The 27,656-nt window shown below is 43.9% G+C and overlaps 1 protein-coding gene and 1 non-coding gene across 3 annotated transcripts in view; both read left to right on the plus strand.

The window, feature by feature from the left end:
• The window catches only part of DCP1A (decapping mRNA 1A), a 58,963-nt gene extending 37,597 nt beyond the window's left edge, over positions 1-21,366 (plus strand). Inside the window, exons 7-11 of one of the 2 annotated variants that reach the window (XM_023189531.2) lie at positions 8,751-8,804; positions 11,365-12,123; positions 13,960-14,025; positions 16,568-16,786; positions 17,185-21,366. In XM_023189531.2, the coding sequence (XP_023045299.1) occupies positions 8,751-8,804; positions 11,365-12,123; positions 13,960-14,025; positions 16,568-16,786; positions 17,185-17,265 (1,179 nt within the window). In that variant the 3' untranslated portion in view covers positions 17,266-21,366. The remainder of the gene's footprint in view (positions 1-8,750; positions 8,805-11,364; positions 12,124-13,959; positions 14,026-16,567; positions 16,787-17,184) is intronic. The other variant, XM_023189532.2, reaches the window with a different exon arrangement.
• Positions 21,367-21,495: 129 nt separating this feature from the next.
• On the plus strand, positions 21,496-21,599 carry LOC111524381. Its single transcript, XR_002725772.1, has one exon. It is a non-coding gene; the product is annotated as a small nucleolar RNA U13 (small nucleolar RNA).
• The last annotated feature ends 6,057 nt before the right edge of the window (positions 21,600-27,656 follow it).

Below are 27,656 nucleotides of genomic sequence, written 5' to 3' on the forward strand. Positions count from 1 at the left end.
TGGGCAGCATAGTGAGACCCCTTCTCTAGAAACAGATTTTCAAATTAGCCAGATGTGATGTCATGCATCTGTGGTCCCAGAAAATTGGGAGGCTGAGGTAAGAGCCTCGCTTGAGCCCAGGGGGTTTGAGATTGCTATGAGCTTTGATCGCACCACTGCACTCCACCCTGGGTAGCAGAGCAAAGCGCTGTCTCAAAAATTTAATTTAACTTAATTTAATTTGATTAAAAATAAAATAAAACTGCCAGGCGCAGTGGCTCACGCCTGTAATTCCAGCACTTCAGGAGGCCAAGGCAGGCGGATCACCTGAGGTCAGGAGTTCGAGACCAGCCTGGCCAACATGGCGAAACCCCCATCTCTACTAAAAATACAAACTTAGCCCGTGGTAACAGACACCGGTAATCGCAGCTATTCAGGAGGCTGAGGTAGGAGAATCGCTTGAACCTAGGAGCTGGAGGTTGCAGTGAGCTGTGATTGCGCTACTGCACTCCAGCCTAGGCGACAGAGCGAGACTCCAGCTCCAAAATAAATAAGTAAATAAATAAAATAAAACAACCTTCCCTCACCTCCATCCTCTTGCTGTACTTTATTTTCTCACTAAGGTTTCTAACCAGCTAACGTGTTTTCTGTTTTTGTTTTTTGTCTGTCTCCTGCCCATCAAAATATAAGCGCCATGTAAAGCAGTTTTGGCTTTTTATTTTGTTTTTAAGCTGTCTCTTAATAGGAAAGAAGGGCAGTTTTATGAGCCTTGTTCATTGCTGTGTCCTTAGCATGTAGCACTGTAAATATTTGTTGAGTTAATTCTCTTTATAACTGATAGTCTGATAGAAGAACAGATACCAAATAAAATCCATAGTTTTTTAAGTAGATTTTTTGTTTTGAGATAATTACAGATTTATATGCAGTTGTAAGAAATAATGCAGAAAGATCCTATGTACCCATTATCCATTTTCCCCCTGATAACATTTTGCAAAATATAGTGTGATATCATAACCAGGTTATTGACACAATCCACACATCTTGTTCAGATTTCCCTTGTTATTTGTGTGTATATTCAGTTCTGTGTAATTTTATCTCGTGTATAGCTTTGTATATCCACTACCACAGTCAAGATGCTAAATATTTTCATCACCACAAGGATGTTTTATGTTGCCCTTTCATAAACACACTGACTTCCCTTTCATACCCTCTTCTGCCTCTGCCTCTACCTCTGCCTCCCCGATCCCACCATCATTTAGCCCTAGCAACTATTAATCTATTTTCCAGTTCTATAAAGTCATTTCAAGAATATTATATAGGCCGGGCGCAGTGACTCATGCCTGTAATCCCAGCACTTTGGGAGGCCGAGGCGGGTGGATGACGAGGTCAGGAGATGGAGACCATCCTGGCTAACACAGTGAAACCCCGTCTCTACTAAAAATACAAACAATTAGCTGGATCTAGTGGCGGGGGGCCTGTAGTCCCAGCTACTCAGGAGGCTGAGGCAGGAGAGTGGCATGCACCCGGGACGCAGAGCTTGCAGTGAGCTGAGATCACACCACTGCACTCCAGCCTAGGTGACAGAGCGAGACTCCATCTCAAAAAAAAAAAAGAATATTATATAAATGGAATCATATATATGACCTCTTGAGATTGTCTTTCTTCACTCAGCGTAATTTCTGAACATTTCACTGAAGTTGTTACATGTATCAAATTTGTTACCTTTTATTACTGAGAGTATTACAAATTTGTTTAACTATTTTTGGCAACTCGCTTAACGGAAGAACATCTAGATTGTTTTCAATTTTGGGTTATTACAAATAAAGCTCCTATGAACATTTATGTACAGGTTTTTGTGTGAACATAAATTTTCATTTCTCTGGGATAAATGTCCAGGAGTACAAGTGTGAGGTCATTTGGTATTGCATGTTTTAGTTTAATAGGAAACTGCCTTGGGAGGCCAAGGCGGGTGGTTCCCCTGAGGTCAGGAGTTCGAGACCAGCCTGACCAACATGGTGAAACCCCATCTCTACTAAAAATACAAAAATTAGACAGGCGTGGTGGTGGTGTCTGTAATCGCAGCTACTCAGGAGGCTGAGGCATGAGAATCGCTTAAACCTGGGAGGCAAAGGTTGCAGTGAGCCGAGGTGATGCCATTGCACTCCAGCCTAGGCAACAAGGGCAAAACCCTGTCTCAAAAAAAAAAAAAAAGGCCAGGCACGGTGGCTCACGCCTGTAATCCCAGCACTTTGGGAGGCCGAGGCGGGCGGATCATGAGGTCAGGAGATTGAGACCATCCTGGCTAACACGGTGAAACTCCGTCTCTACTAAAAATACAAAAAAATTAGCCGGATGTGGTGGTGGGCGCCTGTAGTCCCAGCTACTCGGGAGGCTGAGGCAGGAGAATGGTGTGAACCCAGAAGGTGGAGCTTGCAGTGAGCCGAGATCACACCATTGCACTCCAGCCTGGGTGACAGAGCGAGACTCCGTCTCAAAAAAAAAAAAGAAAGAAAGAAACCACCAAACTGTTTTCTAGGAAGTCTGTACAGCTTTACATTCACATCAGCAATGTATCCAAAATGTTTTTAGATACTTAGATGATAATTAATTTAAACCAAATTTTGTATTCTACCTTCCCATGCCCCATTTTTACTGTATCTGGATTTAGGATCATCATCCAGGAGTGTGCAGTGGGCTTACTACTATCCCTTTCTAAATCATGAATCACTTCATCTTCCTTTTGTGAATCATGAGGTTAAGGATTCTTGTACTGCCTAAAGCAGATTTGTTGTGAGACCTAAGGAAGAAATGGAGCAGAAAAAAATGCCTTAAGAATTGTAAGGTCAGGCACGGTGACTCACACCTGTAATCCCAGGGCTTTGGGAAGCAGAGGCAGGCAGATCCCTTGAGTCCAGGAGTTTGAGACCAGCCTGGCAAACATGGTGAAACCCCGTCTCTACTAAAAATACAAAAATTAGCTGGGTGTGGTGGCACACGCCTGTAATCACAGCTACTCAGGAGGCTAAAGTGGGAGGATCACTTGAAACCAGGAGGTGGAGGTTACAGTGAGCCAAGATTGCACCACTCCACTTCAGCCTGGGCAACTGAGGGAGACCCTCTTTCAGAAACCCAACAACAAAAAAAAGAATCAGCCAGGCGCGGTGACTCATGCCTGTAATCCCAGCACTTTGGGAGGCCAAGGCAAGTGGATCACCCGAGGTCAGGAGTTCAAGACCAGCCTGACCAACATGGTGAAACCCCATCTCTACTAAATAGAAAAGAAATTAGCCAGGCGTGGTGGCACATGCCTGTAATCCTAGCTACTTGGGAGGCTGAGGCAGGAGAATCGCTTGAACCCAGGAGGCAGAGGTTGCAGTAAGCCAAGATTGTGCCATTGCACTCCAGCCTGGGCAACGAGTGAAACTCCATCTCAAAAAAAAAAAAAAAAAATTGTAAAGCACTGCCCATTGAAAGTTGAAAAATGAGTGTGACAAGCCATAGATGCTCAGCCTTTCAACAACAGCACTGAGTCTGTAGACATACAGAACTCAAGAGGTACAGATAATGCTGATGTGTTATTCTGTGATTTTTCATATACTTTTAAAACTTCACTTTTGGTCAGGTGTGGAGGCTCACGCCTGTAATCCCATCTGTTTGCACTTTGCACTTTGGGAAGTCAAAACAGGCAGATCATGAGGTCAGGAGTTTGAGACCAGCCTGGCCAACATGGTGAAACTCCGTCTCTACTAAAAATACAAAAATTAGCCGGGTGTGGTGGCGCACACAGTTTACTCCCAGATTATGCCTCCCAGGTTCAAGCGATTCTTTCTCATGCCTCAGCCTCCTAAGTAGCTGGGATTATAGGCACGCACCACCACACCCAGCTAATTTTTGCATTTTTAGTAGAGACAAGTTTAACCATGTTGCCCAGGCTGGTCTCAAACTTCTTCTGACCTCAGGTGATGTGCATGCTGTAATCCCAGCTACTCAGGAGGCTGAGGTAGGAGAATTGCTTGAACCCAGGAGGGGGAGATTGCAGTGAGCCAAGATTGTGCCACCGCACTCCAGTCTGGGTGACAAAGCAAGACTGTGTTTCAGGGTGGGGGGAAGACTCCACTTTTTAGGTTATAGTGACAAAATTTTATGAAATACTGAGATCTGGATATTGTCAGAAGCCATGTGATTGACTAAAATTAGCTTAATTTATCGCCAGTCACCACACGCAGATACTATATTTATTTAGTAATACTGCCATCTAGTGCTGAGGAGCAAGTACTGCTATCAAGCCTTGATAGTATTACATTCCATTTCAGTCGCATAATTCACTTATTAAATTTTTCTTGGGATTGTTTCTGTAGTGTATTTTGTTTTGGTTTGCTTCCTATGTTCAAGAATAATGCCTATCTTACAGTGTGCCCACTGCAGTGACCAGTAGTTCCAAACAGAAGTGTAAAATTCTCTAAACATCAATTCTCTGGGATGAGGAATGAACCATATTAAACCTGATGCTGAATATGATAATTTTGTCCTGCGCCGTACATGCTGTTGCTTGCTGAATGCCGTTTCCCAAACTAAACGATCAGACTAACTAACACTTGATCTACATGAAGTATTAAAAAAGTCAGAATCCTAACTTTAAGCATATTCAAGCATGAGAAAAGAGTAACATTTTACCTTTTCTGTGGATGATGGAAGGTTAATTCATGAATAAATAAGCCCAGCTACTAGAGGAGGGCAACCAGTTTTTCTTATCAGAAACAGAAAAGAATGCAGAGACTGTGAAGCTTTTGGGGATTTGTGTGAAGAGGAATGTTCTGCTCACCTAGGCTCCTATGACAAATTCAACCAGTTAGGTACAATCATGTGTCATTTAACAATGAGAATACTGTCTTGAGAAATGTGTCATTAGGCAATTTCATTTCCAAACATCATAGAGTGTATTTGTACTTTCACAAACCAAGAAACCAAGATTGCATTGCCTATTAACACCTAGGCTCAATGAGATAGCCTGTGGCTCCTGGGCTACAGACCTGTACAGCACATTAGTGCACTGCATATTATAGGCATTTGTAACACACTGGTATTTGTATATTTAGCCTTAGAAAAGATTTAGTAAAAACACAGTATTCTTATGGGATCACTGTTGTATATGCAGTCCATCACTGACCAAAACATGATTTGTGCCAAATGATAGTATTTCCAAATGTTGATGCATTTTTATCTGTAGCCACCTCAGTTATTCAAACCTTAGCAGCACCTGTTTTCCAGAGGTAAGTATCACCATCCAGGTGATTAGGTTACCTATAATCTGCTGGATTGACATCTCTGTATGGTGGCACACTGGTTAAGAATATAGACTGTATTGTTAGAACTAAGTTGGAGTCTGGTTCTGTTGTTGTATTTGGGCATCATCTATAAAGTGGCAATAATAATAGACCTACGCTAGCAGATGAATAGAGTAATACATGTAAAGTGCTTAGCATAGGGAGCATTGTGTGTATGATGATTCATTATTGCCATCAATGTTTATTCCCTCTTATGTGAGGAAACCTCCAAAACTATAATGCTTTACCATACACCCCATTCTAGAGAAAGTCAGAGCATCTGTCTGGCCTGGCAGTAGTTTTAGGGAGGCAGCATAGAGAATCTGGAAACTTTTTTTTTTTTTTTTTTTTTGAGGCGGAGTCTCGCTGTGTCGCCCAGGCTGGAGTGCAATGGCCGGATCTCGGCTCACTGCAAACTCCGCCTCCCGGGTTCACGCCATTCTCCTGCCTCAGCCTCCCAAGTAGCTGGGACTACAGGCGCCCGCCACCTCTTCCGGCTAGTTTTTTGTATTTTTTAGTAGAGACGGGGTTTCACTGTGTTAGCCAGGATGGTCTTGATCTCCTGACCTCGTGATCTGCCCATCTCGGCCTCCCAAAGTGCTGGGATTACAGGCTTGAGCCACCGCGCCCAGCAATCTGGAAACTTTCTGCTCCTTTTAAAGTCAGGGTTCAGGGTTCTGCCATATGGTGGTTTCATATTTTAATATAAAGTAGGTATGTTTGTGTTTGTTTGTTTGTATAGACGACGTCTCACTCTATTGCCCAGGCTCAAATGCAGTGGCGTGAACATAGCTCACTGTAACCTCAAAACTCCTGGGCTTAAACGGTCCTCCTGCCTCAGCCTCCCAAGCAGCCAGGACCACAGGTGCACACCACCTTGTGCAGCTACTTTTTAAATTTTTTGTAGAGGCAGGGGCTCAGTGTGTTGACCAGGCTGATCTTAAAGTCCTAGCTTCAAACAGTGCTTCCGCCTAGGCCTGCCAAAGTGCTGAGATTATAGGCATGAGGCACTCTGCCTGACTTAAAGTAGATTTTTGGCTGTTCAAAGTTAATTTATGTTTCACTGGACAAGTAAAAGTTGCGGTCTGGATTATGCCTCAGGTGTATTTTGTGATGAGGTTTCTCCATGATTGTTCCTTTTCTTAAATTTCTGCAACATAGACCCAGTCTGATCTCTGTTTTCCAAAGTAGTTTATATCTAAATATTGGTTTGTGTGTCTACATACACATTCTATAATAGATGGAGTAGTCATGATCCATTTTCTTTGCATTAATAAGAATTAGTGGTGTTGGCCAGGCACGTTGGCTGTAAGCCCAGCACTTCGGGGGCCGAGACGGACCAATCACCTGAGGTTAGGAGTTCAGGAACAGCCTGGCTAACATGGTGATATGCTATCTCTACTAAAAATACAAAAATTAACCGAGTGTGATGGTGCGTGACTGCAATCCCAGCTACTCGGGAGGCTGAGGCAGGAGGATTGCTTGAACCCAGGAGGTGGAGGTTGCAGTGAGCCAAGATCACACCACTGCACTCCAGCCTGCGTGACAGTGAGACTCCATCTCAAAAATTAAAAAAAAAAAAAAGAGTTAGTGTTGTTTTCCAGTACTTTTTTGCTAAGAAACTTGACCCATTCGTTTTCTAAGCATATAATGTATATAAAAAGGAATTAGCCCAATTCAAAACTGGGTAAAAGATTTTAATAGGAATCTCCATATAAGGTATACAGATGGCCAATAAGCACATGAAAAGATGTTCCACATCATTAGTCAATAGGGACATTGCAAATTCAAACCACATTGAGGTATCACTTCATACCCATTAGGATGGCTAGTATCATTAAAACAGAACATCACAAGTGTTGGGGAGTATGTGGAAAATACTCCATATACTCTGTTACCTCATATACTGCTGTATACTGGCCACCCTGTTGGATTGCCGGTGATAACGTGAAATGGTTCAGGCACTAGGGAAAAAACAGTTGGGTGGTTCCTCAAAAAGTTAAACTTGGAATTACTATATGACCCAGCACTTCTGCTCCTGGGTATATACCCAAAAGAATTGAAAACAGGCATTCAAACAGATACTTCCACACCAGTGTTTACAGCAGCAGTATTTGCACTAGCTAGAAGGTGGAAACATCTCAAGAACTCCAGTGTCCGTTAGTGGAAGCATGGATAAATAAGTGTCATATATACATGCAATGGAACATTATTCGGCCATAAAAAGAAATGAAATTCTGATACATGTTAGAACATGGATGAACCTTAAAAACAACAATGTGAATGTACTAAATGCCACTGAATTTTACACTTAAACATGGTTAAAATGGTAAGTTTTGTGTATATTTTAATACAGTTTTTTAAAATAGGGAGATAAATGTCTATTGTGCTGTCGGTAGACATTTATGATGCCAGGAATTCACAAGTGACTAAGAATGTTCAGTGTAGTAAATGGAACTGGTGCACATGTCTGCAGCTATGTGGCCTGGACAGAGAAGTCTGTCCCAGGGGAGAATTTGTTGTCTATTTTGACCTAGATGGAATGGGTTTGAAATATTACCAGGGAGTTTTAAACAAACCAGCTGTGTCCTTGATGATTCTTTGCATCGGGAGTGACCAGGAGGTTTATAATGGCCTAGCCTTGATCATCTTACCAGGTGTTTTGTTGTTGTTGTCTTGCATTGTGGGGTATAATATTCTAGGAGCATTTAATGAATTTTTGTTTGGTACTCCATGCTTGCTATTAAGACCACATGGTGGGCTGGGCTTGGTGGCTCACGCCTGTAATCCCAGCACTTTGGGAGGCCGAGGCATGCAGATCACTTGAGGTCAGAAGTTCGAGACCAGCCTGGGCAACATGGTTAAACCCGTCTCTACTAAAAATACAAAAATTAGCTGGATGTGGTGGTGCGTGCCTGTAATCCCAGCTATTCAGGAGGCTGAGGCATGAGAATTGCTTGAACCTGGGAGGCGAGGTTACAGTGAGCCGAGGTCACACCTCTACACTCCAGCCTGGGCGATAGGGCAAGACTACGTCTCAAAAAAGAAAGACCACATGGTGTTTATGTGATTACAGTTTAAGCCAACTTCAATTTAATGCTTTTTGGGCACCAGACATTATATTGAGAATTTAATTTTCACAACAGTGCTCTGAGATCATTGTCAGAATGTCCTCGCTTTTCAGATAAGGAACTAAATTAGAAAGATTGTGCTGGGCTCAATGGCTCACTACAAAAAATGTAAAAATAAACTGAGCATGGTGGCATGCACCTGTGGTCCCAGCTACATGAAAGGATTGTTTGAGTCTGGGAGGTTGAGGCTGCATAAGCTGTGATCACACCACTGCATTCCAGTCTGACTGAATGAGACCCTGTCTCAAAAAAAGAGAAAGAAAAAGAAAGATTATGTAATTTTCCCAATTAACAACTGAGGTGTCTTTTTTTTCAGACCCTAAACTCTACAGTTTTTTTCAGAAGTAAAAATATGAAGAAATTGAAACATGTAAGATCTTTAGTATTTTTTTGTATCCACAGTTTAAAATTAGATATTGATGCTGCCTTATATTTGAAGTGAGATTGGTGGAATTTCTTTATTGAATATTTTCTAAGGTGAAATGGTTTGGTATGAAGCTATAACTTTTTTTCAACTGTGGGAGGTTCTTGCCTCTTCCTCCACAAGTTACTTTTTACTGACTACATTTTTTCAGACCTGCCCTGTCCCTCTCACCTAGCAGATGATGCTGTCCTCATACCAGGGAGAGAAGACAGAATGGCAGTCCCTTAACTTTCTGTCCTTCGCATGCAAACTTGTGTGCATGCTCATCGCTGCTGGCCCTCTTTCCCTGTTGTCTGACATGAGCCCCTGCTGACACAGGATCTCTTGCCTTAAGCTCCCTCTCTCCTCAAACTGACTTCCCCCTACTCCCTGAAAGAACTTTGGGAGAGAGCACTGTTGAGTGTCTGCTATGTACTGAAGGGATCTGTGGTCCTGGGTAGCGGTGCCATTACTTGGGTAGGCAAGTCCAAGAGCAAGAAAGGCAAGGATTAGGAATACATGAGAAAGAGAACCCCTGCCTTGGCAAACTTGCTCTCCATGTTGTTTGGAGTGCTGACATTAAACACGCACTGGGTTCCATACATGTCAGCCTCTACCAGCCCTCCCTACTTTATAGAGGCCTGAGACTCAGAGAAGTGGACAGCCCTCCTCAGGCCACACAGCTAGAAAGGAGCAGAGCCAGGCAGCAGTGGTTGGCTCCAGGCCCTGCCTCTGGGTGGTTGATAGGACACCACAGCTGTGTCGCTACAACCTCCTGAGGGGATACCTTTGCTCCCTTGACTTGTATTACCATTTTTGTGTTTTAATAACATAAAATAACATCACCATTTTGTGTTCTAAGTCAGTACCTCCAGCTTCTAGAGGTCCCACAGAGACCTCCAGACATGTTCACAACTAACTTCAGCTTCCCCCTCTGCCTAACCCTAGGGACTCTTCCTGGGCTGGCCTGCCCAGGCAGTGATACCACCACCCAATACGCAGATACCAGGGTGTCCTCTCGGCTCCTTGCTGCTGCCTGGCCAGCCACCAACTCCTTCCATTCCAACTCCGGTTCTCATCCTCTTCTCTGCCAGTATCTTAGTCCAGACTCTCCTCAGTCTCACCCCTACAATTTTTCCTTTATGTGGCCAACCAAGTGCACCTCCTAAAATATAAAGCCTGATGGCTCATCCCCTGAACATGTCGCCATTGTCCTGTGGATAAAGTCCAGATCCTCTAACATGGCTCAGATACTCTGCAGTCTGCCCACTGCTTCTCTCTTTCCGTCACCCTCCCACCCAGCCTCTGACCCAGCTGTGCTGAAGCACGTGTGGCTGTCTCAGTGGCTGTGCTCCCCAGCCAGCTCACCACATCCCTCCCCAGTTTCACTCTTCCTAGCACCTTCCCTCCCACTCAACTCTGCAATTCTGCCTAGTGTGGGGCGCAGGGAGGGCTGGGAGGTGGGCCTTACCAGTTGTCCTGGCCTCTTTTTTCACATCACAGTGACAGCACAATGCCTGGCACCTGATAAATTCAAGAATTTTTATCAAATGGATGAAACAAACATTTGCCTGGACAAAATTGGGTTTGTTTTCCTGTAGAAATGTGATCATACCATAGTTTTATCAATAGTATACTAATTTGCAGTGTATTCTGGGGCCTTACAGATTTTCTGAAGCCTTGAGAATCGTGTTTCAGTGAACTAATTTTTTCAGTATAAACAGATCTAAACAATTAATTCAGTCATTTTAGGCATAAAAAGTTGAGGCTGCCTGTGTTTTCAAAGTACTTAGGTGTGTCTCCCACTAAAATGTAAGCTCTGTGGGAGCTGTTGTTCCTCCCTTACTGCGTCCCGTGAGCCCAGGTTAGAGCAAGACCTGGCACCCTGTGAGCACTCAGGAAATAAACGTTATTGACTGTGGAAATACTGCTTACAAGCACAGGAAAGCACAAAAGGTTTTCCTTTGAGTGGTTATGGTGTCAGTAAGCCAACTTACTAAAATATGTATACATTTTAAATTGTCAGGCTTAAATGCTTTGCTTTTTCTTAAGAATTCTGTAGCTAGGGAATAAGGAGGGGTAATGGCCCACTGTTAAATGGCTGGATTTGTTTTCTGATTTACGGAGGTCCAATGCCTAGCGTTTCATTGAGAACAGTGAAAGGTGGAATCACCTGATCAGCATTCGGTCCCTGTGTCTCCTCTAGTGTCATTTCCCTATGTGTTGCTGACATGAGACAATTGGGCACAGTGAGCTTTGCCAAGAAAAAGAACGGTGAATTCTGATCCTGCCTCCCAGAGACCCTAAAAATTTGAATTATATTACCATTGCAAATTTCCATCCACCAACCTGGGGACACTGGATGAACTTGGGCCTTAATCCTTAGTACATCTTCAGTTTTTTCCATTCCTTATTTTTATACTCCATCCATCCTTGATTCTGCACAATCTTTGACTTCTGGAAAAGAAGTTTGGTTATGCTGTTTTATAAGAGACCTCTTTCACTGGGTGGTTTCATTGTTTTTCAGTCTGCTCCATCTGGACACAAGCATCTGACGGTAGAAGAGTTATTTGGAACCTCTTTGCCAAAGGAACAGCCAGCAGTTGTGGGTCTGGATTCAGAAGAAGTGGAGAGGTTGCCAGGAGATGCCTCCCAGAAAGAGCCCAATTCATTCCTACCATTTCCCTTTGAGCAGTCAGGAGGAGCCCCTCAATCAGAAACCCTGGGTGTCCCTTCTGCTGCCCACCACTCAGTCCAGCCTGAAATCACCACCCCGGTGCTAATCACTCCAGCCTCCATCACACAGTCCAATGAAAAGCATGCCCCAACCTACACAATCCCGTTGAGTCCCGTTCTCAGTCCCACTCTGCCATCTGAAGCTCCTACTACACAGGTTCCCCCCAGCTTACCTCGAAACAGCACCATGATGCAGGTGGTGAAGACCACACCTAGACAGAGGTCTCCACTCCTGAATCAGCCAGTCCCTGAGCTAAGCCATGCCGGTCTGATTGCCAGCCAGAGCCCCTTCCGGGCCCCATTGAACGTGACGAACACAGCTGGCACATCCCTCCCAAGCGTTGATCTTCTCCAGAAACTCAGGTTGACCCCACAGCATGACCAAATACAGACACAACCACTTGGGAAAGGTGCAATGGTAGCCAGCTTTTCTCCAGCAGCTGGTCAGCTGGCCACACCTGAGAGCTTCATAGAGCCTCCCTCTAAGACAGCAGCAGCAAGAGCGGCAGCCTCAGCCTCCCTGAGCAACATGGTGCTTGCTCCCCTTCAGGTAATGGCAGGAGGGTGGGGGTGGGCATGGTGGGTAACTGTAACTGGATGGGATGAAACTACAGACCTTGGTTTTAACTGTCATGACACCGACAGTTTTTGAAGAGTTGTCCCTTTAAAGTATGTCGGGCTAGGAGACAGCTGAGGTAAGAAGCCCTATCATGAACAACCAAGTAATTTATTTTCCTATCTGGATATGCACTTTAGCAGAGGTTGTATGTTTGTTTTGCTTTTGCCCAGCATTTCCAGGAGTCCTCATTTGACTCAGGACCAAATTATTCCAAAGCTTAACTCCCTTCCTATCTCCCACAGCACTCTCCTAGAGTGCCTACCTTGTGCCAAGTACCCTAGAGGTGCCATAAGAGCATCCTAGACTTGAAGGTATGAGGTCAAATAAAGCTGATTTTTTTCAACTGTCCACATGTACATCACCTTATCGAGAGGTGCCATGCTGCCTAGATCTCTCATCTCTATCTCTACAGACTCAACAGCAAAAATATGCCCAGGCTGAAGGACAGACATCACATGTTCTCACTTTATTTGAACTCATGGAGATAGAGAATAGAAGGATGGTTACCAGAGGCTAGGAAGGTAGGGGGAGGTGGGGATGGTGAATGCATTAAAAAAAAAAAAAATGAATAAGACCTAGTATTTAATAACACAACAGGGTGATTATAGTCAATAATAATTTAAGTATATATTTTAAAATAATGAAAAGAGGGCCGGGCGCGGTGGCTCACGCCTGTAATCCCAGCACTTTGGGAGGCCATGGTGGGCGGATCACGAGGTCAGGAGATCGAGACCATCCTGGCTAACACAGTGAAACCCCATCTCTACTAAAAATACAAAAAAACTAGCCGGGCGTAGCAGCGGCCGCCTGTAGTCCCAGCTACTCGGGAGGCTGAGGCAGGAGAATGGCGTGAACCCGGGAGGCGGAGCTTGCAGTGAGCCGAGATCGCGCCACTGCACTCCAGCCTGGGGTCAGAGCAAGACTCCGTCTCAAAATAATAATAATAATAATAATAATAATAATAATAATAATAATGAAAAGAGTATAATTAGATTGTAACACAAAGGAAAAATTCGTGAGGGGATGGATACCCCATTTTCCATGATGTGATTATTATGCATTGCATGCCTATATTAAAACATTTCACCCGGGCACGGTGGCTCAAGCCTGTAATCCCAGCACTTTGGGAGGCCGAGACGGGTGGATCACGAGGTCAGGAGATCGAGACCATCCTGGCTAACCCGGTAAAACCCCGTCTCTACTAAAAAATATAAAAAACTAGCCGGGCGAGGTGGCGGGCGCCTGTAGTCCCAGCTACTTGGGAGGCTGAGGCAGGAGAATGGCGTAAACCCGGGAGGCGGAGCTTGCAGTGAGCTGAGATCCGGCCACTGCACTTCAGCCTGGGCGACAGAGCGAAACTCTGTCTCAAAAAAAAAAAAAAAAAATGCATATACCTCATAAATATATACACCTATATACCCACAAAACTTAAAAATTATGTATATTCCTGGGCTGTCCCTGTCTCTTAGAAGGGATACAAGTCTCAGGCTTTTCTTTAAAGATAACCTGAAAGGCTCTGCACACACCCCTTCCCTCCAGAACTAAAGAAGAGAGGCTGTCGCAGAGCTCTCATGCAGTTGAATCGTTGGCTGCATAGTTGCAAGTTTCTGTCAGACTCTTCCCTTGGGAATCTAGGAACTAGTTAATATCTGAACCATTTTCTATTACTAACCTAGATTTTCCACTGGGAAAGTCTTCTTCAATTAAGACTAGGAAGTCAATTGAAACTTCTTATATCCATCTATCTTCTCTTCATAAACATTTCAGTCTATGCAGCAGAACCAGGATCCTGAAGTATTTGTCCAGCCTAAGGTGTTATCCAGTGCCATCCCGGTAAGGACTTGCTTTTTCTTTTTTTCTTTTCTTTTTTTTTTTTTTTTTTAAGACTAGTCTGGTGCTATAATGAGAAGGTAGAGCAGAACAAGGAGTTTGATCTGTAACTGACTATGAACAATCAGTTGAGCTAACTCACTACCTTTGGACCAGCCAGGACTCCCTCTTTCTAAAGGACACATTATGTATTTTTAAGTTCTTCTGCTGAATGTGAAGTAAAAGGTTGTCAGCTTAGTGAAAAGAGTTGGCTGTGGAGCCCAGCCCATCTTAGATGCCTTTCCTAGGCCAGGCACCTCCCACCCCCGTCCTGGCAGAGTCCATTACTGTGGCCTCTGTGGATCTTGAGGCATCTGCATGGATATCTTCCCTGACTGTGTGTGTAGAGGGCAGGGTGGGCCCTTACTCGGTATTTGTGAACGGGTGACTGCTAAGAGTGTGGTAACCTGGCTTGTAAGTAGGAAATATTGCCCTGGAGGAGCTGTGATGTCACAGGTGGCAGAGCCACTATCCTGCTACAGTCCTCTCATTTCCCATTGCTCTGAGAACAAAGCCTCCCAGGCCTGTGTGTTCTGTCCCGTTTGTCCTCCCTTGCTTTGTTTTTTGTTGTCCCTACTCTCCATCACCCACTAACCTTGCGATGCACACAGGTTTTTTTAGCTCCCTAAAATCATTTCTGTTTTCCTTTGAGCCTTTGTACCCTCCTTGAGTCTTGGAGTTTAAATGGGAACCAGCTTCTGACTGGTCTTATATCTTTGAGTTTAAATGGGAGCCAGCTCCTGACTGTTCTTGGAAACGAGCCTCTTTTCTGTGTGTCTTGTCCTTCTGCGTGGTGATCTATCTGCAGGAGCTCTCAGCCTGCTTTTGCACCAAAAATAAATAAAGGATAAATAGCTCAGATGCCAAAAACCATACCCTTGAAACTGTGCTCTTTGTAAATGAGGAAGTGACATGTAAGAGAAAGAAGTGTAGATCTCTGTTGATTGTATTAGATCTGAGAATACTGAAAATACTGATGATTACTGGTTTAACATATTCAGATAATTAGCTGGAATTAGCCTAGAGGCACATCTAAATGGAGGAGAGAGGTAGATGTTAGCTTTATTTTTAAGAAATTTTCTCATTGCTTTCTATAATGGTATAAAAAAATAGATTGAACATAACTGGATTTGGATTTGTTTTTGGTTTTGGTTTTGTTTTGGAAACGGAGTCTTGCTTTGCTGCCCAGAGTGCAGCTCACTGCAACCTCCACCTTCTAGGTTCAAATGATTCTTCTGTTTCAGCGTCCCAAGTAGCTGGGATTACAGGCATCCATCACCACACTCTACTATGTTTTTGTCTTTTTAGTAGAGACGGGGTTTCACCATGTTGGCCAGGCTGGTCTCAAACTCCTGACCTCAAGTGATCCTCCCACATAGGCCTCCCAAAGTGCTAGGATTACAGGCATTAGCCACCGCCCCTGGTCATAACTGGATTTTTAAATTCTTTTTTATTGCAGTGTGATTTATATACACTGAAATGCAGATTTTTAGAGTCCAGGCATGGTGGTTCACACCTGTAATCCCAGCACTTTGGGAGGCCTACGTGGAAGGATCACTTAAGCCCAGGAGTTCAAGACCAGCCTGGGCAACATAGTGAGACCTTGTCTCTTACCAAAAAATCAAAAATGAGGGGAGGATTGCTTGAGCCCAGGAAGTTGAAGCTGCAGTGAGTGGTGACTGCACCACTGCACTCCCACCTGGGTGACAGAGTGAGACCCTGCCTTAAAAAAAAAAAAAAAATGTGTATTTTTTATTTCTTTTTTTTTTTTTGGAGAGAGTCTTGCTCTGTCACCCAGGCTAGAGTGCAATAGGTGCGGTCTTGGCTCACTGCAACCTCCACCTCCTGGGTTCAAGCGATTCTCATGCCTCAGCCTCCCGAGTAGCTGGGATTATAGGCACAGGCCACCATGCCTGGCTAATTTTTGTATTTTTAGTACAGATGGGGTTTCACCATGTTGGCCAGGCTGGTCTCGAACCCCACCTCGGCCTCCCAAAGTGCTGGGATTACAGGCATGAGCCACTGCGCCCAGCCAAACAATACAGATTTTTAAATGAGTTTTTGACACATGTATATATTATCCCTTGGGCAACCCAATCAATATGTCACATTCTGTCACTCCAGAAAGTTCCCTCGTGTCCTCTTCCAGTCATTTCCCCAACTCCCCTCCCAAAAAGCCTTTACATTTTGAATGTATCATAGGATTTTTCTTACTGTGCATTCTATACTGTTATTTCTCTTACCTTCTGTGGCAGTTGGACTTGGCTTCCTGTGATGATTCTAGGATGTTCTTATATAAATGGGCTCGTCATCCTTTAGCTAACGGAAGTTTATAACCAGATGCTAGATGTTCAAATGCTCCTACTGAATGTTTACCTGAGCCCAAAATAATCTGTCTCTGGGCTTCACTCTTCTGCTGCTTGTGCCTGTTTCCACATGGTCCCTATTCTGGGCCTGGCTACTGGCTTCTGCACTTTGGTACAAAATGACCATTGTTCCTCTCCAGGTTGCAGGCGCCCCACTGGTTACTGCAACGACCACTGCAGTGTCTTCAGTCCTGCTGGCCCCAAGTGTTTTCCAGCAGACAGTAACAAGGTCTTCAGATCTTGAGAGGAAAGCCAGCTCTCCTTCTCCTCTAACTATTGGAACGCCAGAAAGTCAGAGAAAGCCTTCCATTATTCTTAGCAAGTCTCAGCTCCAGGATACATTAATACATCTCATAAAGGTATGTAGGATACCAATTTTATCTTTGATTTTTCATTACTTAATAAAATAAATTGTATACATTCCTCCTACAGAATCAGTTCATAAAGTAAATTCAAAAGATTAGCTGGAGGCCGGGCAAAGTGGCTCACCCCTGTAATCCCAGCACTTTGGGAGACCGGGGCGGGCAAAAAAAAAAAAACAGACTGGGAGTACTGTTTCTCTTTTTTCAAGCACACTGTCCTGGTGGAGAAATATCTGCGCAAACTCAATATATTAATCATGATTGTCTCTGGATGGTGGGATTATCAGTTATACAAATCATTTATACAATTTTTTTTCCTAAACTGTTACCAAGGAAGTAAAATCTGTCGAGGTAAATGTGGCATTCGTATCCTTAACATTTCCCATCTCTTCTAGAATGATTCCAGCTTCCTCAGTACACTTCATGAAGTCTACTTGCAGGTGCTGACCAAGAACAAAGACAACAACAACCTATGACTGGAGCAGAGTAAGTCTAAAGGCAGAGTGCTAACCTCAGAGACAAATAGGCTTCATCATGGAAACTTCTGAACAGAACATCGAGTTTGAGAATCCTGAAATTGAGCCTATGAGAAAGAGACTCATTTCTTAAGAATGTTTTCCAAGTGACATTCTCAGTGATAATGGAGGTTTCACTGTGAAGCATCACCAGCAGACCTTTGTTTTGACAAAAAAAAAAAAAAAATCATTGTGTTAAGTTATATGGGTGTTTTCATCAGCTAGGAGCAAGGCTGTGGAATAAGGAATCTGATTCTCAGCTCGCTTTCACTTTCAAGGACTTACAGAGGAGTAGTCACCAGCCTCACAGCAGAAGTTCAGCCTGGCCCCCACCGCTTGCCCCAGCCTACCCCATAGAAACAGGCTTTGGGCTGACAGTCAAGTTCTAAACAGAGTAGAAGGCAGCTCTGCAAAGTAGCTTCGAGCTTTTAGGACCAGAATTTAAGGTGGCAAATTGGGAATTATTTCCTCAAGTGAAATATATTTTATATGAATGCCCCGTTTGGGCCTTAAAAGTTGTGAAATTTCTTAATAGCGTTTTGTTTTTAAGTGCCCCAGTCCTGCCCCGCAGCAGGCCCCCAGTGCAGCATTACCGTTTGAATAGGGCGCTGTCAGGCTCTGACACAGGCATGTCACACCTTTGAAGGAAGGCTGGGACTGGGAATGCCCACATCCTATCAGATCTTCATTTTAGGTTAAACTCTCCAGTGGTTCTGAAAATGCTAAGTTTGTGTGTGAAGCACAGCCTTATTTTCCTTTTCTGTCATTGTTGATTGTTTTCCTTAACACTTTGACAAAAGGACCTGTGGACCAATCTGACAAAGCCATCCTGGTTCCTTTCCTTGAGTGTACTGAGAATAGTTTTAAAGCTATGCAGAAAAGGGAGCTGTTATTCACACTGCCCTTATTTTGTTGTAGAACTATGGAGTTAAAAGAAAATGTGATTCCGAACTCTACCAATGTATTCCTAGGCTGTGAGTACTTTCCCAGCCCAAAGTGTGAAAATATGTAAAGAAGCTTTGTTATGCTGCTATTGATCTGCCATGATTTCTATTTATTCTTTTATAGCATGTAATGGTGTTTAGTAATATTTTAATGTAGATTTTGATTTATTTCAGCAATAGTAATTTTAAGATATTCTTTGAATGAAAGTGTCTTCGTTTCTATGATACAGGTCATTTTGTAGTATTTAACCAATTAAGATGCACTGCTTACTTTTTATGAGCACTATTTAATGATGGGGTAAAAACCCAATTGGCTCAACCAGCTAGCATAAGGATTAGCTGTGAATAATGCTGACAGATATGATGGTTCCTTGGGAACAATCATTTAAGCTTTAATGGTAACTCAATCATAAGTCAATAGATTATTTTTTTCTAGCTGAAATTCTAGAAGATTACTTGTGAATTACGTACTTGTTTTAGTTTGGTCTTAGTTTTTAGCATAAAGAATGATTGGCTTTTGTTGATCTAAACATGCTTCCTGGACAGGGTTTCTGCTTCTCATTTTAGTGTCTTCTATTGCTGTCTACCTAATTATGTGTGAATTGTGCAGAATTCAGGGAAGCTTATAAGTTTTCATGCTCAATTATGAATAGTTTGTTTTCACAGATAGTGTGTAAATTAAGCAACCAAAAATGAATTGCTTATGCATCATCTGGGAACGAGAAAGCTATAGTAGGATACAGAGTGTTGCTGACACCAAGAGATGGTGTCCAGGGAGCCACGTGACTTCCATAAAGTGGATGCACCAGTAGGTGTGATTGCACCCCAAATGTGGTCTCAGTGGGCTTTGGTGAACAGACAAATCAAGGGATTCTTGAATTGAAATTATGCTTTTAGGTATGTAATATTATGAGAGAGTTAAGAGAGAATATCCTAAAGAGAATCTGTGATCATATTAATTTTCACCTTTAATGCTAGGAATGGATATGATAGACAGTAAAGAGAATCTATGATAAGGCTTCCTTAGTATGAAAGTAAACCAAGTCATGAAGATTTGAAAAGGGTAAACCTGTTTCACCTCCCAAATTTATATATTCAAAGCATTTACTTAAAATTCAGAAGCCAGAAGTTCATGTCATGATTACCAGGAAGTTCAGGCCAGAATGAATCTCTAGAGAAGCCAGGCCAAGCCTGGATAATTGCAGTTGGATGACCCTGGCCCGAAAGTCACAGTTTAGTTGCCTTATTCCTAGTTCAGGCTTACTATCTAGAACCTCATGCTAGCCTAGGTTGCATGTTTACATTGCTGCAGTGTCTTTACTGGAAGCTTAGTTGAATCGAAATGGACACCGAGATGGAGATGCTTCTGGCTAGATTTCGCAGAACCCCAGGAGACCTGCATTTAGACCACTCTATTTTTGTGCCCACCCCCACCCCCAGGGTCTAAGTGTGGGCTCCAAGAGGAGCAGCCCAGAGCTTGGAGGAGAGGTGTGTCTGGGGCACCACTGCTGGGTGGTGCTGCTCTTCTTTTTGTTGTAGTTAATGTGTTGTCTTTTAATGGACTCTCACGCCTCCCAGACAGCCTTGTCCCTTAAGGCAGAAGCTCTTCTTTGTGTCCCTCCTGGGATTCAAAAGGTGTGAGATTTGGCCCGCTTGACTTTGAATTCAAGTTTTGCAAGTGACTCTCAGTGTCAGAAGCATTTCATGCTGTCCACATGTGATATGTCCACAGCTCACCTTCAGAGGCTTAGATGTAGCCATCACAGAGAGTGATATTTTATTAAGAACCCAAGTCCCAGCCTGACCAACATGGTGAAACCTTGTCTCTACTAAAAATACAAAAATTAGCTGGGCGTGGTGGCGCACGCCTATAATCCCAGCTACTCAGGAGGCTGAGGCAGGAGAATCACTTGAACCCGGGAGGCAGAGGTTGCAGTGAGCCAAGTACGAGCGACTGCACTCCAGCCTGGGTGACAGAGTGAGACTCGATTTCAAAAACAAAGAAAAATAAATAAATAAAGAAGTCAAGCTGGGCCCCTATCTACAGGGGGACACACAAGCTTAGTTTAGTATATGTCTAACCAGATTTTGCATGTCAAGCTTTGTTCTTTTCCTGGCTTATGTTTTCTTGTAGAAATTATATAAACCCTATCATCCACTACTAGGTAAATTTTTAAACCATGCAGCTTTATTACTCTCCTCCCCCAAAGAATGTAGTTTGAAATTTTCTCGTTTCCGTAGTAGAGGCCCTAACTGCCATTGTATTACTAATAATGCAACATGAAATTGAAGGTGCCTAACTGCTCAAAAAACAAAATCAGCCATCATACTGTAACTCTGAGAGGAATGAGAGGTGGCACAGGCACGAGTGGGCTCAGCCCATGTGAGTGAGGAGAACTGAGGAATCACGGGGTGCGCATCCTGCATCCTGGCTGCACATTAGCTGCAGAGCATGTGTTTCTTTCTTGCCTCCCTTCGGTTTTCTTCAGTTGCGTTCAACGTACCTTCTGGAACCAATAGTGCTCTCTGTTTTCAAGTCTCTAAAATGCTAAGATCTGAGCACAGTCAAGCAGCTTACACTAGGCTTTTTTACAGCTGTGCTTGAGAACATTTCCGAGTGGACCAGGGCCTCGAGGAGCCTGTTTTTCAGCAAATTCAGCAGAGTGTGCAGTGATTCCCTCCGTTTTGTATTTGACACCTTCATTTAAAATGCTAAGATGCAATATCATTCACTTCAAAGTGGGGAAAATGCAGAATTGTGTTTCCTTTTTATCCGTGTGATTCCTTAAGAAACATGTTTTTAAAATATGTGTTCTAAATGGTTTTTTATTCTGTATTACTGCTTTGGCCATGTGGCTCTCATGACTTTCATTGTACCAGATTCTCAGCTCCCTGAAATGTGGGGACGAGAAGCTCTGGAATTACAGCAAGGTTTTTGTTCCATGAGCGCAATACTGTGTCATTAACATTTTTAATGGTATGGATTTTATACCATCTGTGTATGTTTGCAAATATTAAGTTATTACATGTTTTAAAATGAGCGTTTTTCATCCTAAATTTTATATGTTTGCAAATATATTTTTTTAATAAAATTTCAAAACCAAGTTTTAGCACCTACTAAAATTTAATTGTGTTTTTATTTAATTTGTAGAAATAGGAACTTTTGAATGAATTGCTGCACTTTTGCAGTGCCATACTGGTGAAATGGGATGAGGCAAAAAAACAGAACTGACAAAACTGTTACCAGCTCCTTATGTAGTTCATAAGCATGAGGATTAGGTGTTCACACACAGGTGTGCGATGTGCCATCCTGAAACATTGTTACAATGTCGGCATATTACCTGTCTGATACAGAAAGAAAACTGTTATCTACTTGTTTCCAGCCTGTATTGTCAGGGTTCTCCAGAGAAACAGACCTGATAGAAGATAGAGGTACATACCATGTGATATTTCAGTCAACAATGGACCACATCTATGACAGTGTCCCCATGGAGTTATAACCCTATTTTTATCCAATCTTTTCTATTTTTAGATACACATATATTTATCCTTGTGTTATAGTTGCCTACGGTATTCAGTTCAGTCATGTGCTGTACAGGTTTGCAGCCTAGGAGCCATAGGCTGTACCATGCGTGTAGCCTAGGTGTGTAGTAGGCTATACCATCTAGGTTTCAGTTACCCACAGTCAACCCAGGTCTGAAGATATTAAATACAAAATTCCCGAAGTAAACCATTTTAAGTTTGATGCTGTTCTGAGAAGCATGATGAGATCATTTGCCATCTCATCTGGGCTGCGAATCATCCTTTGCCCAGCAAATCCACGCTATATATGCTGCCCACCAGTTAACCACTTAGTAGCCATCTCAGTTATCAGACCAACTGTTGGGGTATTACAATGCTTGTGTTCAAGAAACCCTTATTTAATAATGGCCCCAAAGTGCAAGAGTAGTGATGTGGCAAGTCGGGTATGCCTCAGAGAGGCCATAAAGTGCTTCCTTTAAGTGAAAAGTTAAAGTTCTCAACCTTTTAAGGAAACAAAAGTCACATCTGGCTGGGCGCGGTGGCTCACACCTGTAATCCCAGCACTTTGGGAGGCTGAGGCAGGTGGATCACCTGAGGTTGGTAGTTCAAGACCAGCCTGACCAACATGGAGAAACCTCATCTCTATTAAAAATACAAAATTAGCCAGGTGTAGTGGCATATGCCTGTAATCCCAGCTACTGGGGAGGCTGAGGTAGGAGAATTGCTTGAACCCGGGAGGCACAGGTTGCAGTGAGCCAAGATCATGCCATTGCACTCCAGCCTGGGCAATAAGAGCAAAACTCCATCTCAAAAAAAACAAAAAGTCACATCTGAAGTTGCTGAGATTGACATAAAAATGAACTTTGCATCCATAAAATTATGAAGAAAAACTTTGCTCCAGTTTTGCTGTTGCTTTTTTTTTTTTTTTTTTTTTTTTTTTATTATCTGTCGCCCAGGCTGGAGTGCAGTGGCCTAATCTCGGCTCACTGCAACCTCTGCCTCCTGGGTTCAAGCAATTATCGTGCTTCAGCCTCCTGAGTAGCTGGGACTGCAGGCATGTGCTGCCCACCGGGCTAATTTTTGCATTTTTTGTAGAGATGGGGTTTTGCCACGTTGGCCAGGCTGGTCTCGAATTCCTGACCTCAAGTGATCTGCCTACCTCAGCCTCCCAGAGTGCTGGGATTTCAGGTGTGAACCACCATGCCTGGCCTGCTGTTGTACTTTAAACTGCAAGTTATAGCCATGGTGTGTGATAAGATGGAAGAGGTGGCTGGGTGCGGTGGCTCACACGTGTACTCCCAGCACTTTGGGAGGCCAAGGAGGGAGGATCGCTTAAGCCCAGGAGTTCAAGACTAGCCTGGGCAACAGAGTAAGACCCTATCTCTACAAAAAAATTAAAAATGAGTTGGGCATGGTGGCTTGTGCCTATAGTCCTAGCTATTCAGGAGGCTAAAGTGGGAAGATGGCTTTAGCCCAGGAGGTGGAGGCTGCAGTGAGCCACGATTGTGCCACTGCACTCCAACCTGGGTGCTAAAGACCCTGTCTCAAAACAAAAGATGGAAAAAGCATTAAATTTCGTGGAAGACATGAACAGAAAAGGTGTTCTGATTGACAGCAATATGTTGCACCAGAAAGCATTGAGCCTATCCAGAGACTTAAAAGATACCTTTAAATGGGGACACCAAGCTATTTACTGCAAGAAAGGGATGGTTACACAGATTTCAGGAATACAGAAGGTCAACAGTAGCCTAATGCTGTATCACAATGCCTACGTCATCACCTCACTTATCATCCCGTAGGCACCATACCATCTCATATCATCATAAAAGAAGGGTGAGTACAATACAATAAGATACATGATAGATGATAGATGATACAGATAGATTAGACAGATAGATAACTTTCTGTTTTGGTTTTGAGACAGAGTCTCTCTCTCTTGCCCAGGCTGGAGGGCAGTAGTGTGATCTCAGCTCACTACAACTCCACCCCTCTCCCAGGTTCCAGTGATTCTCGTGCCTCAGCCTCCCAAGTAGCTGGGACTACAGGTCTGCACCACCACGCCCAGCTAATTTTTGCATTTTTTAGTAGAGACAGGGTTTTGCCACGTTAGCCTGGCTGATCTCAAACTCCTGACCTCAGGTGATCTGCCCGCCTCAGCTCCCAAAGTGCTGGGATTATAGGTGTGAGCCACCATGCCCAGCCTACAATAAGATATTTTAAGAGCTAGGCGCTGTGGTTCATGCCTGTAATCCTAGCACTTTGGGAGGCCAAGGCGGATGGATCACCTGAGGTCAGGAGTTCAAGACCAGCCGGACCAACATGGTGAAACCCCATCTCTACTAAAAATACAAAAATTAGCCGGGTGTGGTGGTGCACGCCTGTAATCCCAGCTATTCGGGAGGCTGAGGCAGAAGAATCGCTTGAACCTGGGAGGTGGAGGTTGCAGTGAGCCGAGATTGCGCCATTGCCCTCCAGCCTGGGCAACAACAGTGAAACTCCATCTCAAAAAAATAAAAATAAAAAGACATTGGCTCACATGGTTTTACAGGCTGAGAATTCCCACTGTCAGTGCTGTCTGGAAACTGGAGACCAGGAAACCCAGTGGTCTAGATTCCAGACCGGGTCTGAAGGCCTGAGAACCAGGAGCACTGAAGGCAAAAGATGGATATCTCAGCGCAGTCAGGCAGAGTTAATTCATTCTTATTTATTTATTAGAGATGGGGTCTCTCTATATTACCCAGGCTGGAGGAACTCAGGGGATCCTCCTGGTAACCGCTCAAGACAAATCTGCCTCCCATTCCATTCAAAGTCATCCTTTTGCTCACTGAGAAGCATATTCTGATTGCCTCCTTTGGAAAGGCTTATCAGAAGCTCAAAGAATGCAATCATTTTTCTCTCACCTACCTATGACCTAGAAACCCACTTCTTGCTTCAAGTTTTCTGGATGGAACCAGTGTACTTTTTTTTTTTTTTTTTTTTTTTGAGATGGAGTCTCACTCTATCACCCAGGCTAGCGTGCAGTGGTGCAATCTCAGCTCACTGCAACCTCTGCCTCCCAAGTTCAAGCAATTCTTCTGCCTCAGCCTCCTGAGTAGCTGGGACTACAGGCACACGCCACCACGCCAATTTTTGTACATTTAGTAGAGACGGGGTTTCACCATATTGACCAGGCTGGTCTTGAACTCCTGACCTCATGATCCACCCACCTCGGCCTCCCAAAGTGCTGGGATTACAGGCATGAGCCACCGCGCCCAGCCAAACATACTGTGCTTCTTACATACATTGATGTCTCATGTCTCCCTAAAATGTATAAAACCAAGCTGTGCACTGACCACCTTGGACACGTGTCCAGGACTTCCTGAGGCTGTGTCACAGGCACATGTTCCTCAACCTTGGCAAAATAAACTTTCTAAATTAACTGAGACCTGACTCAAATTTCCAGGGTTTACACTAACATTCAGGCCTTCAACAGATTGCAAGGTGCTCAACCACACTGCTGAGGGCAGGTCTGTTTTGCTCAGTCCACCCATTCAAAGGCTAATGTCTCCCAGAAACACCCTTGAAGGCATGCATACCCAGAAATCATGTTGAACAACCTGTGTAGGCACCCTGTGGCTTAGTCAGGTTGACACATATAATTAACCATCACAGCCTATTCCCAGGCAGCTGGATCACAGGCCATATGGATTATTAGATCTGAAGCTTCTGAGTCCCGGTACCTATTAAATACTTCCTTCCTAGTAGCCACACATTGTGACTCATATGGGTAGACTTCTTTTTTTTTTTTCCAGACAGAGTCTCACTCTGTCACCCAGGTTGGAGTGCAGTGGTGCCACCTCGGCTCACTGCAACCTCCACCTCCTAGGTTCAAGCAATTTTCGTGGCTCAGCCTCTTGAGTAGCTGGAACTACAGGCGTTCGCCACCACACCCAGCTGAATTTTTTTTGTATTTTTAGTAGCGACGGGGTTTCACCATGTTTGCCAGGCTGGTCTCAAACTCCTGACCTCAAGTGATCCACCTGCCTCGGCCTCCCAAAGTGCTGGATTACAGGCATGATCCATCGCACCCGGCCTCATATGGGTAGACTTCTAAAGAACTCTCAGGTGACCAGGTACAGTGGCTCATGCCTATAATCCTGGCACTCTGGGAGGCTGAGGTGGGCAGATCACTTGAGGTCAGTTGTTCGAGACCAGCCTGGCCAACATGGTGAAACCCTGTCTCTACTAAAAATACAAAAATTAGCTGGGTGTGGTGGTGCACTCCTGTAATCCCAGCTACTCTACTCAGGAGGCTGAGGCAGGAGAATCACTTGAACCCAGGAGGCAGAGATTGCCGTGAGCCGAGATCGCACCACTGCACTCCAGCCTGGGCAACAGAGCAAGACTTTGTCTCAAAAAGAAAAAGAAAAACAAAGAACACTAAGGTTTCCCAGATAAAGGGCATAATTCTAATCACAGCCAAAAACACAGCCTGAATCATTTCCCAGATTCAATCAATTAATGTGTCTTAAGCTCTTATGATGTGCTGGGCGTCTAGGATGATAATGAAGAAAAGAAGCGGGGAGGGACGGAGGGAAGTAAAACATAATTATTATAGAAAATAGAGAAAAGTTTAAATAAAAAAAGGTGGGTTTTTCGTTTTTCTGGTTTGGTTTTTGTGTTTGTTTGTTTGTTTGTTTTTTTGTTGAGTCTCCCTGTGTCACCCAGGCTGGAGCGCAAAGATGCAATCCTGGCTCACTGCAGCCTTATTTTTAGTAGAGATAAGGTCTGGTTCTGTTGCCCAGGCTGATCTTGAACTTCTGGGCTTAAGCAGTCTGCCCACCTTGGCCTCCTAAAGTGCTGAGACTACAGGCATGAGCCATGGTGCCCAGCAAAAAAAAAAAAAAAAAAAAAAGATTTAATCAGACATCTCTCTAATAATAGTTATCGTATAATAATGTAATCATTGGTAACAATTTAGTATAAATTCTCCCTAAAATGTTTGCTATATTTGCCTGTCTTTGAGTTCACTCTTGCTGTATGAGTGTTACACACACACCCCCCTCAGTCATCATTAATGTTGCATGCTCATTCATTTAACACTTTAAGAATTGCTGTCCAGGTGGGCGCGGTGGCTCACACCTGTAATCCCAGCACTTTGGGAGCCTGAGGCGGGTGGATCACCTAAGGTCAGGAGTTCGAGACCAGCCTGGCCAACATGGTGAAACCCCATCTCTACTAAAAATACAAAAAGTTAGCCAGACATGGTGGTACATGCCTGTAATCCCAGCTACTTGGGAGGCTGAGGCAGGAGAATCACTTGAACCTGGGAGGTGGAGGTTGTAGTGACCTGAGATTGTGCCATTCCACTCCACTGGCTCACACCTGTAATCCCAGCACTTTGGGAGGTTGAGGCAGGTAGATCGCTTGGGCCCAGGAGTTCAAGACCAGCCTGGGCAACATAGCGAAACGCTGTCTCTACAAAAAATACAAAAAAAAATTAGCTGGGTATGGTGATGGGCACAATCTTGACTCACTGCAACCTCCATCTCCCAGGTTCAAGCAATTCTGCCTCAGTCGCCCAAGTAGCTGGGATTACAAGCACGTGCCACCATGCCTGGCTAATTTTTTTTTTTTTTTTTTTAATCTTTAGTAGAGACAGGATTTCACCATGTTGGCCAGACTGGTCTCGAACTCCTGTCCCCAGGTAATCCACCCGCCTCGGCCTCCGAAAGTGCTGGGATTACAGGTGTGAGCCACCGTGTCCAGCCAGAATTCCTTTCTTGACTCTGTTGCCTAAGTGATAAATTATCCTTGAGGCTTTTCATAGTGTCTGAGGTCATTCATGTTACTGTTGTTTATTAAAAGCTTCTCACCTGCTTTTTTTCACCTGTCAAGTCCTAGGAA

The sequence above is a fragment of the Piliocolobus tephrosceles genome, chromosome 2 (genome assembly GCF_002776525.5).
Source record: "Piliocolobus tephrosceles isolate RC106 chromosome 2, ASM277652v3, whole genome shotgun sequence".
Lineage (NCBI taxonomy): Eukaryota > Metazoa > Chordata > Mammalia > Primates > Cercopithecidae > Piliocolobus > Piliocolobus tephrosceles.